Source organism: Clinocottus analis, unplaced genomic scaffold (assembly GCF_023055335.1).
Source record: "Clinocottus analis isolate CAN_PGR_092001 unplaced genomic scaffold, fCliAna1.0.p SCAF_1, whole genome shotgun sequence".
Classification (NCBI taxonomy): domain Eukaryota; kingdom Metazoa; phylum Chordata; class Actinopteri; order Perciformes; family Cottidae; genus Clinocottus; species Clinocottus analis.
In genome coordinates this window covers 9,391,596-9,408,056 of record NW_027175820.1, presented here as the reverse complement: position 1 = coordinate 9,408,056, position 16,461 = coordinate 9,391,596, and the positions used below count along the sequence as shown (strand labels likewise).

Below are 16,461 nucleotides of genomic sequence, written 5' to 3'. Positions count from 1 at the left end.
GAAAACTAATCCATCATGAATGTATGACATATGAAATCCACGTTTGTGTACGCACATGCACTGGTGTTTGTATGAGCACACGCTACCCAAGTCTAACGGGGCAGAGAGGCAGCAGTGATGAATGGCTACGGTGGTTGTTACTGTGGAAACTGCAGTGAGTGTGCCAACAGCTGTATTGTAACCACTGGAGGAGCCTCTATACTTTAGGATTACTCTCTGTTCACAGCACTGCTATAAAAAGGTAAGCTTACGGTTTTTCTGTCTTTCAAATCCAAAAAGGTAGAGCCCATTTGTTATGTTGCTGACTCACAAAACACGAGTAGCCCTGTCCACTGCAAACGACTTTCAAAGGCCGTTGCCTCGATTATCTATTCAGAGCAAAAGAACGAGAATATAGTACCCTGTGTTTCGGCTGCTTTGATAGATGCAAGCAGAGGGATAAGAAATATCTTGTTGGGCCGACGGTGTTCATTTAAAAGAGTTTCAAACATAATATCTAATGGAAGCCACAGTGACATGAAAGAAAGAGAGAAAAACAACAAACAGGTATATATGTACATAGAGGCTTCGAGAAGAATACAAGAATAGATATGCAGAGGAATGCCAACACAAAATACAATGAGATAATAGAATAATAATAAATGCTTCCTTCACAATGTCATATTACCTTTATATTGCTGCTACAATAGTGCAACACAGCTGGGTAAAATCTTTAAAAAAAAGTTCTTAAAGTTCTTGAACATGCATCTCTCCTCTTGAACCAACTGGAGGGATTACGGGCTCCTTACTGCATGCGGACAGTTGGCGGTATGGTCAACGTTTAAAACCCCTCACCTTGCAGAGGGAACTGAGGTCGAAGCCATAAGACTGGGCATTTCGAGAGCCTGCGTTCATGTAATTTCCCAGCAGCAGCACCAGCTCCAGCAAGCGGCCGAAGGAATGGCTCTTCCGGACCTCATCGCAGGCTGCGTTTACAGCCAGGATATCTGGACGCAGGTTGTTGACCTGCTCCTCAAACTGCAGCCGGAAGAGGATGTGGTTGAGGCGAGGACGCAGACGCTTCACGCTGCTCATCTGGGAGAGGAAGAACCGAGATGGGGGGGGATGTGGAAAAGAGAGTTTTAGGAAAAGACACTATAGCACGAGAAGACCAAAGCAAGGGGAAAAAGGAAAATGATGTCAAAAAGAGAGAACAAAGTCACAGAACATAGTCTAACTTAAAATAACTACAATCACACTTTTAGCACAGTCTCACGTACAGCCGATCTAATTTAAAAGACATTTATGCAACCGGCATCCTGGAAAGTGTTGCTAGGCAGTGGTAATAGAAGCTGGCACTGATTTGATTTGGGACCCAGGTCTGGTAAGTTAATTGTGGAGTTAGTGTCCATATAGGGCAGGCAGCGGAGGGGGTGGAATATACAATAGGCTGCCTTGGATTACCACTCTCACACAATTAGAGAAAATTGGAAAATATTGCATTGGGCCTGGGGCCTGGTCACAACAGTGATTGTGTATGTGTGCGGGGGGGAGGGGTGCAGGTTCCAATTGTCTGTTTCACACAACAGCTGGCTATGCGGTTTGATGTCCTCCATCAAGGGTTTAATTATAGCTACTGTAATGTTATCAAATGACTATTTCAGTCTGTGAGCGAGAGAGCATGCGTGCGTGAGAGTGTCTGTGTGTGTAAAAGAGGAAAGGAAGGAAGTGCACCACGAGAAGAATATGTCAAAATTAAGAAGCAGCAAGGTTTTTAGGAACCAAAAATGCTGCCAAAATAAAGCCCAAAGATGGGATAAATTATGTGATATTGTCAGTGTGGAAGAGAGAAAATAATCAGAGGAAGCAGGACAAAAGCAAGAGAGGGTCTACAGAGTGAATGTGTTGATAATACTGCCTTCGGCAGTCTAATGGCAACAGGCGAACAGGCCCTAGCGTAACAAAATTGACAACTTACAGAATATATATAATGTCTTGTGTATTGCAGGTAGGATGGTGAGGGGGAGAAGAAGCTACCAGGAGTGTTAAAAGTAAAACTATGCACCAAAAAAAATAATTATTATGCTATGTTATTTGGGGCAAGTTGAAAAACATGTCTCTGTGCCATGTCAAAACTATTTAAATCCTCGATGAAAGATTTTAATTCAAAGTTGTGCCATTCCCATGGTCTGTGGCTACAGCTGAACCAGCAGGATGTGCATGCCGTGCTTCCTTAGATTTTAGGCAGTGAAATTAAGTTTGTAAGTATTCAACTAACATGCAGCAATAACAGCTACTGTAAAGCAAAACATTGATGAGGTGGAGAGCTTTTTTTTTGCTTCCTGACTTCCAACAGAAATGTTGACAAAAAAAACAACATTTTACTTGTGTGCAAAAGCAGCTGCACAAAACGATACACAAGTTCCCAGTGCGAGAATTGTAGAAATGTCAACAATGCAATCAGATCTATTCCTACTAAGCACTACTGCACCTAAGGTAGTTTATATCAAGCACGAGTGGCGAATATGGACCAAAATAAATAAACAAAATGCATGTGTTTGCACAATGGTAAATTAAAAATTCCCTTTGAACCTGAGCTTTTCTGATAGGTGAAAGCACACAGGCCTGCTTGGGCCCACGCAGGCACAGAAGAGAAACACTGTTATATAAAACCGGCTCTTCTTTGTTCTACGTCTCCCTGATGAACCATAAACTACAGCTGAGCATGCTCTTTCACCCTCCCTCTCTCCCTCCCGCCCTCCCAATCACCTGCTCAGTCCCTGTATTTTCAGTGATAAATAAGATCCCCTTTTCATGGATGTTTACAAGTTACAAGTTTTCCCTCTGTTTTGTCAGTAACTTCATTGCCAGGCAGCAACACAAGATATACAAAGAGCTAGACACCTTGCATGATTCTGGATAAACTTCCTTTGAACAGTCTTTAAGAAAACGATGCAGACATAATTAGACAGCGGTGCTGCTTTTTAATGTGCATAAATTAGTGGTGAAGTCTACAGGTGTCCTGTCTCTCCTCTTAAGGCTTAAAAAGATAGAATTTTAAAAAGCCCAGGATATTAGGATATTCATATGAAAGCGCTCCGCTTGTTTGTTTGAGAGAAAGAAAGGGAGAGGGATGATGCAAATACGAGACAATTTACATTTCTCTGATATTAATACAGTAATAAACCACTTTTATAAAACGGTTTACGCATAATTATGATCTATTAAGACACTTAAGTCATGGTACACTGAATTTAAAATTAATTGACAGAAGATATAATATCACAGATCCCCGAACATGAAGATGTATATTTTTTGTGACATACATTTACACATTGGTCGTGCTATGAACAGCTGTTGTGTGTACTTACCACAATCCCAAATTGCTCCGGCTCTGACAAACTTGAGTAGTCATTTTCATACTTGGCCAAGGCGTTCAGCTGCTCCTGCTCTGGTAGGTGCTTCACAAGGTTCTACAGAGAAGAGAGAGGAAGGAAGAGGAGTGAGAAGCAAATTAGAGGAAAGCAGAGCACCAAAAACTAGCATGCCTTCCTTTAAATATACAAGCTTGTGATGGTGATGTCACAATGTCCAACACACTTCATGGTACTGATTGTAGCTGGTACGGCATTGCGGGTTTCAATTTCTTTACCAAGAGCCGAAATGTAAGGATTCAAAGTGAACGAAAATGAAGCTGATGGCCTGCGGGACAGCAGTTATATCTGGCTCCCAACAGCAATGTGGTTTCCCACAGTCCATGCGTTCAGAGCAATGTGGTGTTTTTCTTTGAACATAATTTAGAAAGAGCCTCAGGACTACTACTCTTTGTTCGAGGCTTGTTTAGAAATCTAACCCACTGCTGTTCTATTGGCTGTGTGTTTTGGTGACTGTCAGCACCGTTGATGAGTTTCAGTGAAAATAAAGTTTTGCAGCGGTAATAACATTTATTTTATTATCCAACCGAAGACTCGAGGGCGATGTATACGTACAGCGACAATTGAAAGGGATTGCTTTTATGGACAGCCAAAAGGAATAAATGTTAAATTATTTAAGCCATGTTGATTGCAACGGCTTTTCCTCTGAATTTAAACGCCATCTCAATAAATACCGCCACCATGAGATAAACATGTTGGTCTGATGCATTCAAATTGGGTGGAAAATCTGTTTCCGATGCCTGAAGTCAAAACAAATATTGCCACTTTTATCACTCACATTTAATGGATTTTGCCTTAATGACTATTAATTATTCACATGTTGTAATGAACAACTATTGATCAAATTAATTCTTTCAAGTCTACATCAGGAAACTAGGAATTGTTTCTACTCCGCTTACCCTTACCTGGCCGATTGCATCTTAAACCCCAGCATGCATTAATCAATCTCCTCAACATATGTTGTGAAAATTAACATTGTTGATGACATATGTAGGCTGATCTAAATTTGTCTTGAAGAATGTACCACATACTTATAGCATACTTATTTCAGGCCTTCAGACTACAGTAATTCCTTATTTGCTGGACTACCCGGTAGGTCAATGAAAAGCACGAGCAGCGTTCCTCTTCCTAGCCTCCCTGCACCGGCTATCCGCATCACTCGGAAATAATTCTTAAGTTTCATCGCTTGCTTAGCCCGTCCTACACCGTTGACTTCTGTCCTTACACTTCTTTTATTAGCCTACGGCCCGCTGAATAGTTGGGTCGAAGCTGGAGACAGTGGGTTGTGAGGTTGTCTGCTTTTAGGGCTCAAAACATCTGGAACAGCCTTACATTTGAAAGTAGGCAAGCAATGTCAGTGACTTTTATACGACTTTACATATAGTTTTTCTTTTCTTTTTTACATTTTCCAACTTTATGCAAAACTTGCCCGACCTGGACCATAGGTTCAGTGAGTTGCTCCTCATCCACCTCCACGATCATGCGACGGATTTCCTGATAAGGCATACGGAAGGATCCCAGGAAGATGGCTGAAAAGAAAACAAAAAAAGCAGCAAATGTTGTGGTTTATAAAAATATTCAGCAGCAATTACAGGTATTATTGCAATGGCATCCTCACTAGCAATAAAGAACAACAAGAACATCATAGTTAAACAAATAAAAAACAAAATAAACAAAACAAAATGTTGTGGGATAAAAAAAAGTACAGCTCAAGGACACGTTAAGGACATGAAGTAGGAACCAAAAGAGAACCAACGTTAAATGTGCATTAGTACATAAGTCAGCCAGACATAAAACTGTTTTATAAAAAGCGGTAGATCATCAAGCACATGGTTCCACTGGGGACTGAATGGCAAATGCCTTGTCAGGAGAAGTCATTAGTCTAGGCAGTGGTACCATCTAAAGCAGAACTTTGAAGGTTAATGGGGATATCTAAAGGTAAATACTGCATTGATAAGAATATCATGTAACATCCAAGCTTCCAGCTTTAGAGTTTTGTATTTGAGAGAGTCTGGTGTGAAGACTTAATATTGACACGATACAGAGCAAAACCAGCAATAACTCTTCAAAGTAAAATGACGAAAGAGGCCTCCACCCAAACAAAAATGATTTGCCCATCATTTGAAAAGTGAGTTAATTAGACTAAACAGACCATTAAAAGGTCACTCGTGCAAACAATTAATTATGTTTCTTTATGCAAAGTTTGGGTAGCAAGCTAAAAACAACCCATTGCATTCATTCAATGGAGGTCGGACTGACTAACTAGTCTCCCGTTAACATATGTCTAAATGTGAAATAAATGAGCCGTGTACCTTCAGCACTAAAATTTTTATTTCAACTCGTTACATGGAATACATGTGCACCCACATTAAAACCCCACATTCAGTACTCTCACAGCCTCCAATCAAAGCTTTTAGACTCTTTACCTTCTATGCTCCAACACATAAAGCGCCTACTCACCTTTTTTTCCCTTCTCCTTGTTCCTGCTCTATAATTTCCTCAGTGTGATTTATCACTGTTACTTGGCTGATTAGTCTCATTTTCTTTTAATACATGAAACAAAGGTCACAGCTCCCCTTGATATAAGCCAATGAGGTGCTACAATCTGGGAGTGCTTAAGAGATCAGCTGGATCCCCATTAATGCCGGCTGCTTTTAAAATGGTCAGAGAATGTGTAAGAGAGAGGGGGAGCTTTGCTCCTCGATGGGTGCTTAACATTGATAATTAGCTCTATTGTAGGAGCCATTAGTCACAGGTAGCAATGGCCAGGTGTTGTCTTGTTTTAAATGTTATAGCAACAAGCTACGGTGAAACTCATTCCCTGGCAAAATCTTCCACTGGAGGTCACTTTATAACATGAACGGAACCTATAATAACAGATATGAATTCAGTGGATCAAAACAAGAGTGTATAGTGGAAAGAAATGCCTTGCCCAGTGCACGGTAACATCAGGTCTCATGGACGCATTTGGGGGGAGCAGTGGAATAAAAAGGAAACAAATACTTACAAAGATTCTGTGCGATTTTAGGATCAAGCACCTTGAGCTCTTTAATTCTCTTCTTTATGGATTTTTTATCCTCCAGATCCTCATCTTCTTTTTTGGCTGATTAAGACAGAAACACTGAATTATTACCAACACATGGATATAATATTTACACGAATGCATGCACTAACTGTAGTGCTGGCTTATATGGATGATGCACACAGATTTGGTTACGGCGAGATTATGAGATTTACATATCTTTTTCAAGAGTTCAGGCACAACTGAAGGAAGAGGGCGACAGGGCCCGGAATGTAGAAATTGTCTGGTTGCTTTTTTTAAAATAGAATATATTATAAAATTGATATATATGAAAAATAATGTACTCATTTTAAAGATAATCAAATGTGTAAATTAAACCACAAACATGATGGCCGTTTCTTCCCCCCCCCCCCCTTTTTGTTTGTGTGTTTACATATTTTCCCAAATGATTAATGACATAGTCTGCCATGACAGAACACCTTGCTGCGAGAGAAGCATGGAGAAAGGGATTATGGGAAAGTGCTGTGATCACACCACTGACAGAGTACGGTATGGGTGAGCCATGGCTCCTCCGTAAACACAAGGTTGCACATAAAGTAATCAGGTTATAGGTGAAGGTAAATCTGTTCTGGGTCACATGGAGCCATGTGGGTGGGTTTGTGTGCTATTGGTAGATAGGAAAGGTTTGGATTACGAACTACAAACAAAAAAAACAATAAGACACACAGATATGCACATACACAACTCTCGTGAGCCACGGAGTTCATGGTTGGTTTTAATTATTTAAGACACCAGATTAAGAGAACAAAATGTGCATCCCAGGAGTATGCTGGGTAATTGTCTGGTGCTGTAATTATGGTGTGTATGGTGAGAGGCGAGGCGAGGAGAAGCGAGGAGAGGGGTGAATCCACAGGAAAGGTATTTCTACTGTTCCACATGGGCTTGGTCTTCTTTCAGGGATCTTGTATCTAATTAAAAAGTGAAGAGGTATGCTGGGAGCTCCCGTGGAAAAAAGAATGTTAGCACGCAAACCCACAGCACAGACCACCACACGCAGACATGTGCACACGCGGCCACACACTGAGTTATCCGTCCAACTTACGTGGCTCCTCTGTTGGTACGCTCTCCTCGCAGTCTTTTAATGCGTGAGAAAGAGGAGGGGGACGTAAGAGAACAGACGAGGAAGACAACGGGAAATGTGTACAATGGAAACAGGGAAAGAGAAGAAAGAATGAAGCGATGAGAATACATTTTCCTCAGGCTGCACTGCAGCGTGAAACACACAGAGACTCGAGTGGAGAAATAGCAAATGCGCAACAAAAAAAAACAACTTAAAATGAAGAATGGCCGGTGATACAAGTGAGTAGAAGACAACAAGTTACTCCGGATGTATAACGATGTCTGAAAGTAGGAAACAACTGGATCAAATAGAAACTAAAGAAAAGAATACCAGTGACATAAACATGTAACAACGGATTTTACTTCAAATCTACCCGTCTTGATGCAGAATTAGAAACACATAGCACACAAATATGCATTGCATATTTTCAACATTGGTCAAGATCTTGAATGGTAAGTCGATAAATCAGTCGAGCTAGAGCAAATATTTAGATATTTGAATAATAATTTTTACTTTAAAATATCAATATCATCAATAATATACACATATATATATATACATACACACACATATATATACATATATATATATATATATACACACACATATATACATATACACACATATACATACATACATATATATATACACATATATATATATATATACACACACACACATATATATATATATACACACACACACATACACACACACACACACACACATATATATATATATACATACACATGCATACATACATATGCACACACACATATATATACACATATACATACACGCGCACACACACACACACATATATACATCAGAGGTGGGTCGTCAGGTCGTGCATGCACATTCCACCCACCCACACACATCCACACGGGAATGTAATCTTGTATTTGATGTTATTGGAAATTAGTACATAATATAAGGAGCAAGCCTCTCCAAAGTCTCCTGCTTACTGCATTAAGACATCGTATTGATCTACTCATCATAACTTATAGCTTCACAGAAACTTATTTATTCCACCGACACACACACACACACCGAATCTCTCTCCGAAGCACACGGCGCGCACGAGAAAACACACACTGCTGCCGAGCATTAACCACCTTGTTGCAGTGCATATAAACCTACTTGGCTGGGTTGTATAATCCATGAATCATTTTCACATAATACTGCGAGGGCTCCATCCATCTCTATCGTACAGGAGATGGTGATAAGATATATGCGGACACACACGGACACGGACACACACCTGCGAACACACACACACACACACACACACACACACACACACACAAACACACGCTCACAGAGCAGCCTCAGGTGTTATCAGTTAAATCAGCTAATTAGATCGCCACCTTCCAGCGACAGCCAATCTCCCTGGCCTTAAAACGGCACTTCTTTAGGGAAGCCTGCTCATTATACATCAGCCAATTAAAATGTCCCGCAGGGGGTCAAAGGTCACCAGTTAATCAATCAGACGGAGCGACGACTGTTGTAGTTATCAGATTGCGCCATCGCCCAGGAAGTGGGGAAGATAAGACTGCACTCGTGAGAGCGGCGCAGTGGGGAGTCCGCGTCGCATCGCACATGTCGAGCAAACGATGGGAAGGAGTCAGGGAGGTAGGTATGTGTTCCTGCTGATTTCAACATTGATTTGTGTGACGAGGTGACACACTGCTGTGAATTGTAAAAAAAGTTGCACTGGTTTAAAGAGGTGGCATGAAATCAGAAAGCATGCACGAAAGAAGATGTAAGTTCCAAACAAAGCCATTGACTAATATCAGCATTAACATCATACATTGAGAGATCAGATACTGCACGAAGGGAAAAGGCAGGACTCCATCAGGAGAGAAGAGAGCGGCGCATTACAGACCGACACCAAACCTGAGTCAATCGTCTCAGTTGAAAGGTCTACTCTGCCACGGCAAACACTGCGCTCGCCGTCTACCATTTGAGCGCTTTCAAGTTAAGAAGGAGGGATGAGGAAAGAAGGACGGTCTTAGTTTAGTCTTAGTATTCTTAGTATTCTGCATCATGCAAAAAATAAATATGTTGATTTGCGATCATGTCTTTGTTGGATGGGAAAAATAAAACAAGGAGTCCTGGGGCGTAAAAGAAAGGAAAATGCCTTATTTTTCTTGAGAAAAGAAAAAAAGGATGTTTAGTTGAGACGAGGGCACAAAGCTAGGCATTTTAAAGAGTTATCCTCTCATGCGGCATAATCCTCCTGGTTTTGATCCGATCTCAGCCGCTTGACAAAATTATGGCAATGTGTACCATTGCGCGCACACATGCCCAGCACCCCGCCCCCCAAACCACAGCACTTCCCACAAGGCAGTATCAGTGAATTGTGCCTTGAAAGCACTAAAGGGAATGGTGGATGAAATAAAACTGCTGTGAAAGAGCATGACTGATGCCGTACATGACAGGCAGGCCTCAGAGACAAGCTAGTAACACCTCAACCCCCACCCGCCCACCCCCCCGCCCTCCAAAAAATATATATATCTCCTCCTCCCCAGCTCTCTACACTCACACCAGCACTTCATCTCATCAGCATGGCTTTCTAATCAGTAGAAAACGGCTTACTGGAACTGCCTTCCTTTTTTTGCGTGCGCGCGCGCACACACACACACACACACACACACACACACACACACACACAAATACTAAGGAGTTATTAGGCGAATAAGGACTCGACAGACAGTGTTTGTGTGTTTATTCACTTTATCCAATATTTGTCCAACAATCTGACTTCCTGAGGAGATATCACACTGTCGGCTGACTTTTCTCTTGATGAGACTCTATTATTTATGGCATATTGTAGTGATCCGATCATCTCCCCCCGAGAAAGCAAATACACAAGCGCATGGCGAGGGGGAAAGTTGAGAAGGCAGCAGTCTTCAAAGGGTAATTAAATCACCGTGGTGTTTCCAATAGCCAATCAAGGCAGCCATGCAGGTAAAGTTTAAACCACTGCTATTAGGGGAGTTTCTGTAGCACGGATAATATGACACACACACACACACACACACACACACGCACAAGCACGCACACACACACACACACACACACACGCCTCAAGCAAAATCCACTATGAGACAGCTGATGCACAGGAGGGGGCCTGTCTGCAGCAAGTGAACAAATCCACCGATCCGACACATCTGTCAACTCTACAGTCAACAGAGGGGAGACGAACAGTCATAGCGGCCGCACCGCTTGTCTGTTGGCTCGCCGTTCTGACGCGGCTACGGCCTGAACTTCATCGGCCCGGCGGAGGACACTAGAGACTTGCACAACCTCCGGTAGATGCTTGGACCAAACCTCACCTTTCCTCCGCCTGCCTCTTCTTTGCACAAACTCCGACTAACACCGGCATGGCGGCTCGAATGGCCCTGTTTGCACATAGACGGATGGAAAGAGGGGGGCGCGCACTCCCGCACGCACATGCACACACACACACACCCCAGTGAGTTGCGGGAGAGGGAGATCAGAGTAATGAAGTGAGGGGCTGTGTTGTGAGTGAGCTAATCAAAGTGAACCATGCAGGGCCACCTCTCCCTGTGATCCAGACTAGATGACCCAGGGCCATAATTAGTCGGAGACTTTCATTCCGATAGCAGCAAATTAACAGACTTCATTAAGCTTTTTCTCTCCTCTCCTCCTCTCTGCTCCACCAAGATCCTTTTCTTAATCTAACCAGCGGAATTGCTCCTGCGTGAGCATCTTCGACTGACAACACACCAGTCGATTGTTCTTTTCACAAAACAAACAGACGCACCCTACAAAGAGAAATTGGGAGTTCGCACATTTAAAAATAGATCCCGCAAATATGGACCTAAATTATTGACACTAAATCGAAAGGTCCACTGTTAATGAGTATGTACCCGCCTGTGGGGATGCTTTTTGCCGGTGCTCTATTCTCAGTGGAATAGTGCCCTCTAAAGGCCTCTTGACAGGCTACCAATGGCCTCTGTGTGTGTGTGTGTGTGTGTGTGTGTGTGTGTGTGTGTGTGTGTGTGTGTGTGTGTGTGTGTGTGTACCAAAATTAGTATTTTTTGACTGCTCCGTCATGTCAGGTATGAGGCATTATTATCTCCATTTCATTTCACTATGTGACAGCATCAGTCCGATCTAAACAGTTGTTAAGCTCAACCTAACATTTCCCGAGTCATTCAGTGGATTGATGGCAGCCTAAATCATCCATGTCTGAAATCATTTGGCATTTTCCTGTTTTCTCCTGGTGCTGTTGAAAACATATCCGAGGCTGTCCCTTCAACACTCCAACGCTCCTCCAACACTCCCTCAACCACCACCCCTGCCCCTGCCTCCACCCCTGCGTACACAATCCTACACGTGTAGATGAAAAATCACAGCAGAAGAATAAAGTCTCGAAAGCAAATGTGTTTTTAACGAGCCAGCCCATTACTTTGTTGATATGGGAACATAAAAACACAAATTGGGAATAAAGTGAGGTGCTGATGCTTGAGAAACTGTGGCAGAAGAGAGAAAGAGAACAAAACAATGGGGGAGTTAAAGGAATGCTGAAAAACTGAAGAAGGTTAACCACACTTAAAAAAAAAGAGATGGGAGACAATGACTGTGTGTGTGCGTGTGTGTGTGTGTGTGTGTGTGTGTGTGTGTGTGTGTGTGTGTGTGTGTGTAAGCATAATGTGCCTCAGTGATTGCTCAAAAAAAAGAATTGCTGTACGCAGGAGCCAGTGTTGCCAACACATAAAGCCATTTATAACCAGGATGTGTTTGAATCGCGAGCAATATAGCGATTCAAACCACATTAGTATGTTGTACATTGTAAGAAACAATTTATAATAAAAAAAGCCATGTGACCAGCGCTTCCCTTTTAACAACAATAAAAAAGAGCCTTTAATGATTATGCATTTGATGATCATAATTTCTGCAGCCCCATGAAAAGTCATTACAGAACTAATGATGTTCTTCAAAATGCCACAGCAAAAGCCTAAGAGAGACAGCGAACAGGAGAAGAAAGAAAGTCCATTTGATGTGAGCACATATGAAGCAGAAGGAAAGCAGTGCTAACGAGACAACAGTGTGAGTGAGGATGGACACCACGCTGCCACCCTCACATACGCAGAGTGGCGGGTTCTGCCGTGTAACAAAGTCCTGTTAGCAGCTAATTATAGCGGCTAAACAACTAGACACGTCTAACCTATGCATTGCATTACAGTTCCATCCAAGTGCTGCTGAGACATTTATTTTCAGCTCAAGAAAAATTAAATGAATGTCAATTTAAAAAACTTTTTTTAGCCTCCTTCAAACATTTGATTGTTCTTCTTTAAAAGGCCACCTACCCCGTCTTTTTTATCCTTTGAGCCGCATCTTCTCTCGTCCTAGATCTCTTCATAATTCCCTTTTGGTGTCCACAAGGTTCCTCAGCGGCTTTTTTTTTTTTTTTTTCTTAATGCGATTCAATAGCCCACTACTTACTCTGCACAGCAGACCACAAAAGTTACTGCGGTTCCAAGAAGTACACCCACCATGAATTCAAGAGATCTATTAACCATCGCCACATGGTAATGTTAAGGGGCTCCAATTTGTAGACAAGTCTAGGGGTGAAACACAGAAGAAGCATGGGATTGAATGATCATGGATTTATTATGGGTCTGAGTTTGACAAGTCACGACAAAGCTGTCAGCTCTGACCGTGATCTTTACCTCCACATGGCAGCCTTGATCATGTGCACTTCTGAACCACTCAAAACACCCACATGAGCTTGACCTCCCCCGCACACAATCGCAACCTCCGTCAAGTAATCGCCCCCAAATCTGCTTGTGCAGGCTGACAAAACCCACACAAACACGCTTCCAGCCCCAGCTATTATAATCATATGGAAATGGGCTGTCTAATTATCTTTTACAGCATGCGCGCAGTGGGAAGAGAGCTAGTCTTTCCTCAACGTTCTCTTTGACAGGCTACATTGATCTGGAGAGCTACTGAGAACACAGGCCTCACTGCTACAGCAGGGGACATAAAAAGGGGGACACTTGTGAAGCATCCTGTTTTAATACCCATACCCTCACTTCTAACAATGTATTCATTAAAAAGCAACTTATGTTGAGGCTTTCATGCTGAACTACACTGTACAATATTACAAGCGTTATTGTGGACGTATGTGATACGTAACACTTTGAAACGATGCGCAATGATTTTTAACCTCATACATAATAAACAAATACAAATTGCCAAGGAGTTGAAACAAAGACCACTAGTAATTGGTTTAAGGCTAAATTAGGATAACAATGTGACAATGCAACAAACTAATGAAATGTATTCAGCATTCAGTTATGAAATGTACATAGAACACATTTCATAACTGGTCTTGAGATTTAAAGCAAACAATGTAGCTTCACTCGCCACACAAATGTCATGTGCCATAATTGCTTTTTACCTAATGCCCCCAGCCAGGTAGTGCACAGCTGTAGAAGGCAGATCCTATTACTAACGTATGTCGACCGCTGGGCTGCTTTTTGCACACCCAGTATCTTGGCAATATTTCTGTAACAAACACATTAAGTGGAAACGGACACACACACACACACACACACACACACACACACAGAGAGAGAGATAAATAATATTGGTTATTGGGATATTACAGAACTGGAAATGATAACTACAGTAGTAGAGAACTAAGCGCAGTACCCAGCAATAGCAACTGCAGTATTACTACTTGTGTAGTGTCAGCTTTGGAGACGCGATGTGAATAAGAAGAGGTTATTTTAAGCCCATTTTACGTGTTTGTATTTACATGACATTGCATCTAATGTCAGCCTTTGATGAATGCGCTCGTAATCCCATCAGAGAGATCTTTTAATGTTGGCATTAACACATTGAAGCCTAGTAAATAAAGCTATGAACAGAATTATTTCTCTTTTTTTTTTTTTTTACAATTTCATTCGCCAACACCCATTCAGTTTCTAGATGCAGTGCTGTGACTTTTGAAAAAGAGGTAGGTTATTAGCAGATGCCTGTATCCTGGAGAGAAATGGCAAACTGATTTTGTGATCTTTGAGAGTTGCGTCTAATTGGATGTTATTTATTAGCCGAAAAGAAGCCCCGGGAAAGGGCAGCTCTCTTCATGCTCATTTTCCCAGCACTATGGTGATGAATCTATCTCGATGCCGTCTCTCGATAAACACAGAGATGGAAAAGAAAAGGCTGGTTTATTCCAGATGTAAATTATCAGACCTCTGCTGAGACCATGAATGCAAGCGTGCAAAAATAAATTGACTTAGTAAAATGTAAATTTGACATTCATCTCCACATAATACAAAATATATTTTACAGGTAAGAAATACATTGTATTGTTACACCAGCAAATGGCCAGAAAAAGTATATTTCGACCCTCTATCAAGGTCAGGATGGGAAGCAAATTAGCCAATATGAGCAACTACAAGCGTACATATTACCTGGTGGCCAGCAGGGGGTCCCTCCCACTTGATATGTTTAATTCTCCTCACAGAGACTCAATAAGATTTCATGGATGCAAGCAAAAGCAATCAACTAGGCTACACACACTTTGCACACAACTACACAATCCTCGCCCTCCCCCCTCTTCCTCACATCGGCTGGACATTGAAACACATTCCATCTGAACTTAAAAGAAGAACGGACCACAGAGGCCTGATGTATGTCAACACTGCAGAGATTTTTTAAAAGCGTCCCTCGTGGAAGAAGGCCTCCCAGAAACAAGCAGGTTTTCATTATTACACCACAAAATGAAGGTCTGCCGTCATATTTGTGAATAAATGTTTAGCAATTTGAAAAATGAATACCCGGTGCCCCCGAAAATGTTGCTGCTGAGGCTTTCAGGGGGTCTCAAGTGTCAATTGGTATTTGAGACACTTGTCTACAACACATGTAGACCCAGGCATAAAAGCACTAACACATGTATAGTTAGGTAGAGAAAACTCTCCATCAACACTGTAGCATCCGTATGTACACGATTTCCCAAAATATGTTACTATTACATGTTTAGACTTGTTAGAACAAAACCAATAGCTTCTCTGACATTATGGGAAACAAAGCCAAACAAGGTCAACTATTTAGAAACGGTAAATATGCTGTGTTTACATTTCCTTAAAAATTTAGAAACTGATATCATTGAGAAATGTTAAGAAAATGGACATATAGGCCAAATCAATAAAATGCCAAGAAGAACACTCTTCATTTCAGGGACAAGGCTGTTCATTTAACGTTTTCACTATGAACAAGTCCCATGAATTGACCAAAATCAATAAATGTGTCCGAACATGAACTGTGTGCGTAGCCAAAGCCTGACATAGCTTATCGCAGTTTTTGTTTAATACTTCAGAGCAGAAACTGAGGTGCTCTACTGGTTTGTTTCCACTGTTGCAACTTCATGCAAGACTTAAAAGAAAGTACATTTACTGCTGGTAGAAATGCAAAAAGACATGACTTAGAGTAGCCTCCAATAAAAAATATTTCACATATCGTTCAGTTCCCACCCGCCAGCGTCTCCAAAACATTCTGTGATTTCCCATCTTTAGCAAACACCCAGAGGAAAGTCCTGCTATACATGTTTCATCTCCATCTATTGACGCATAGAGCTTCTACGAAGGCTATCGGAGAAAACCACAGTAACTGCTGAAAGATCTGAGAGCCGTCAGCATTCTCTTCGGGAGTCCACTCACTAGATTTGTTTCTCCTTTTTTTCTTAAAAAGTAGGGAGCAAAACAAGTAAAAGGGCAGTTTCTTTCTCGCCCTTGCGTCTTCAAATGTTAGTGATTAAAATTGTATGGATTTCAGAGAAGTAATCAGTCCAATCGTTAATGCAAATAACTACTAATTACTGTGACACTGCAGCGCTTCTAGAAAGGGAAACACTTCATCATCGC

The 16,461-nt window shown here is 41.7% G+C and overlaps 1 protein-coding gene across 4 annotated transcripts in view; it reads right to left on the bottom strand.

Annotated features, from left to right (window-relative positions):
- The window catches only part of LOC137787243 (protein diaphanous homolog 3-like), a 155,362-nt gene that overhangs the window by 85,020 nt on the left and 53,881 nt on the right, over nt 1–16,461 (bottom strand). For all 4 annotated transcript variants that reach the window (XM_068579607.1, XM_068579599.1, XM_068579581.1 and 1 more), the window contains 4 exons: nt 6,421–6,516; nt 4,848–4,942; nt 3,351–3,452; nt 835–1,074 (listed from right to left, as the gene is read on the bottom strand). In XM_068579607.1, coding sequence (XP_068435708.1) covers nt 835–1,074; nt 3,351–3,452; nt 4,848–4,942; nt 6,421–6,516 — 533 coding nt within the window. The remainder of the gene's footprint in view (nt 1–834; nt 1,075–3,350; nt 3,453–4,847; nt 4,943–6,420; nt 6,517–16,461) is intronic.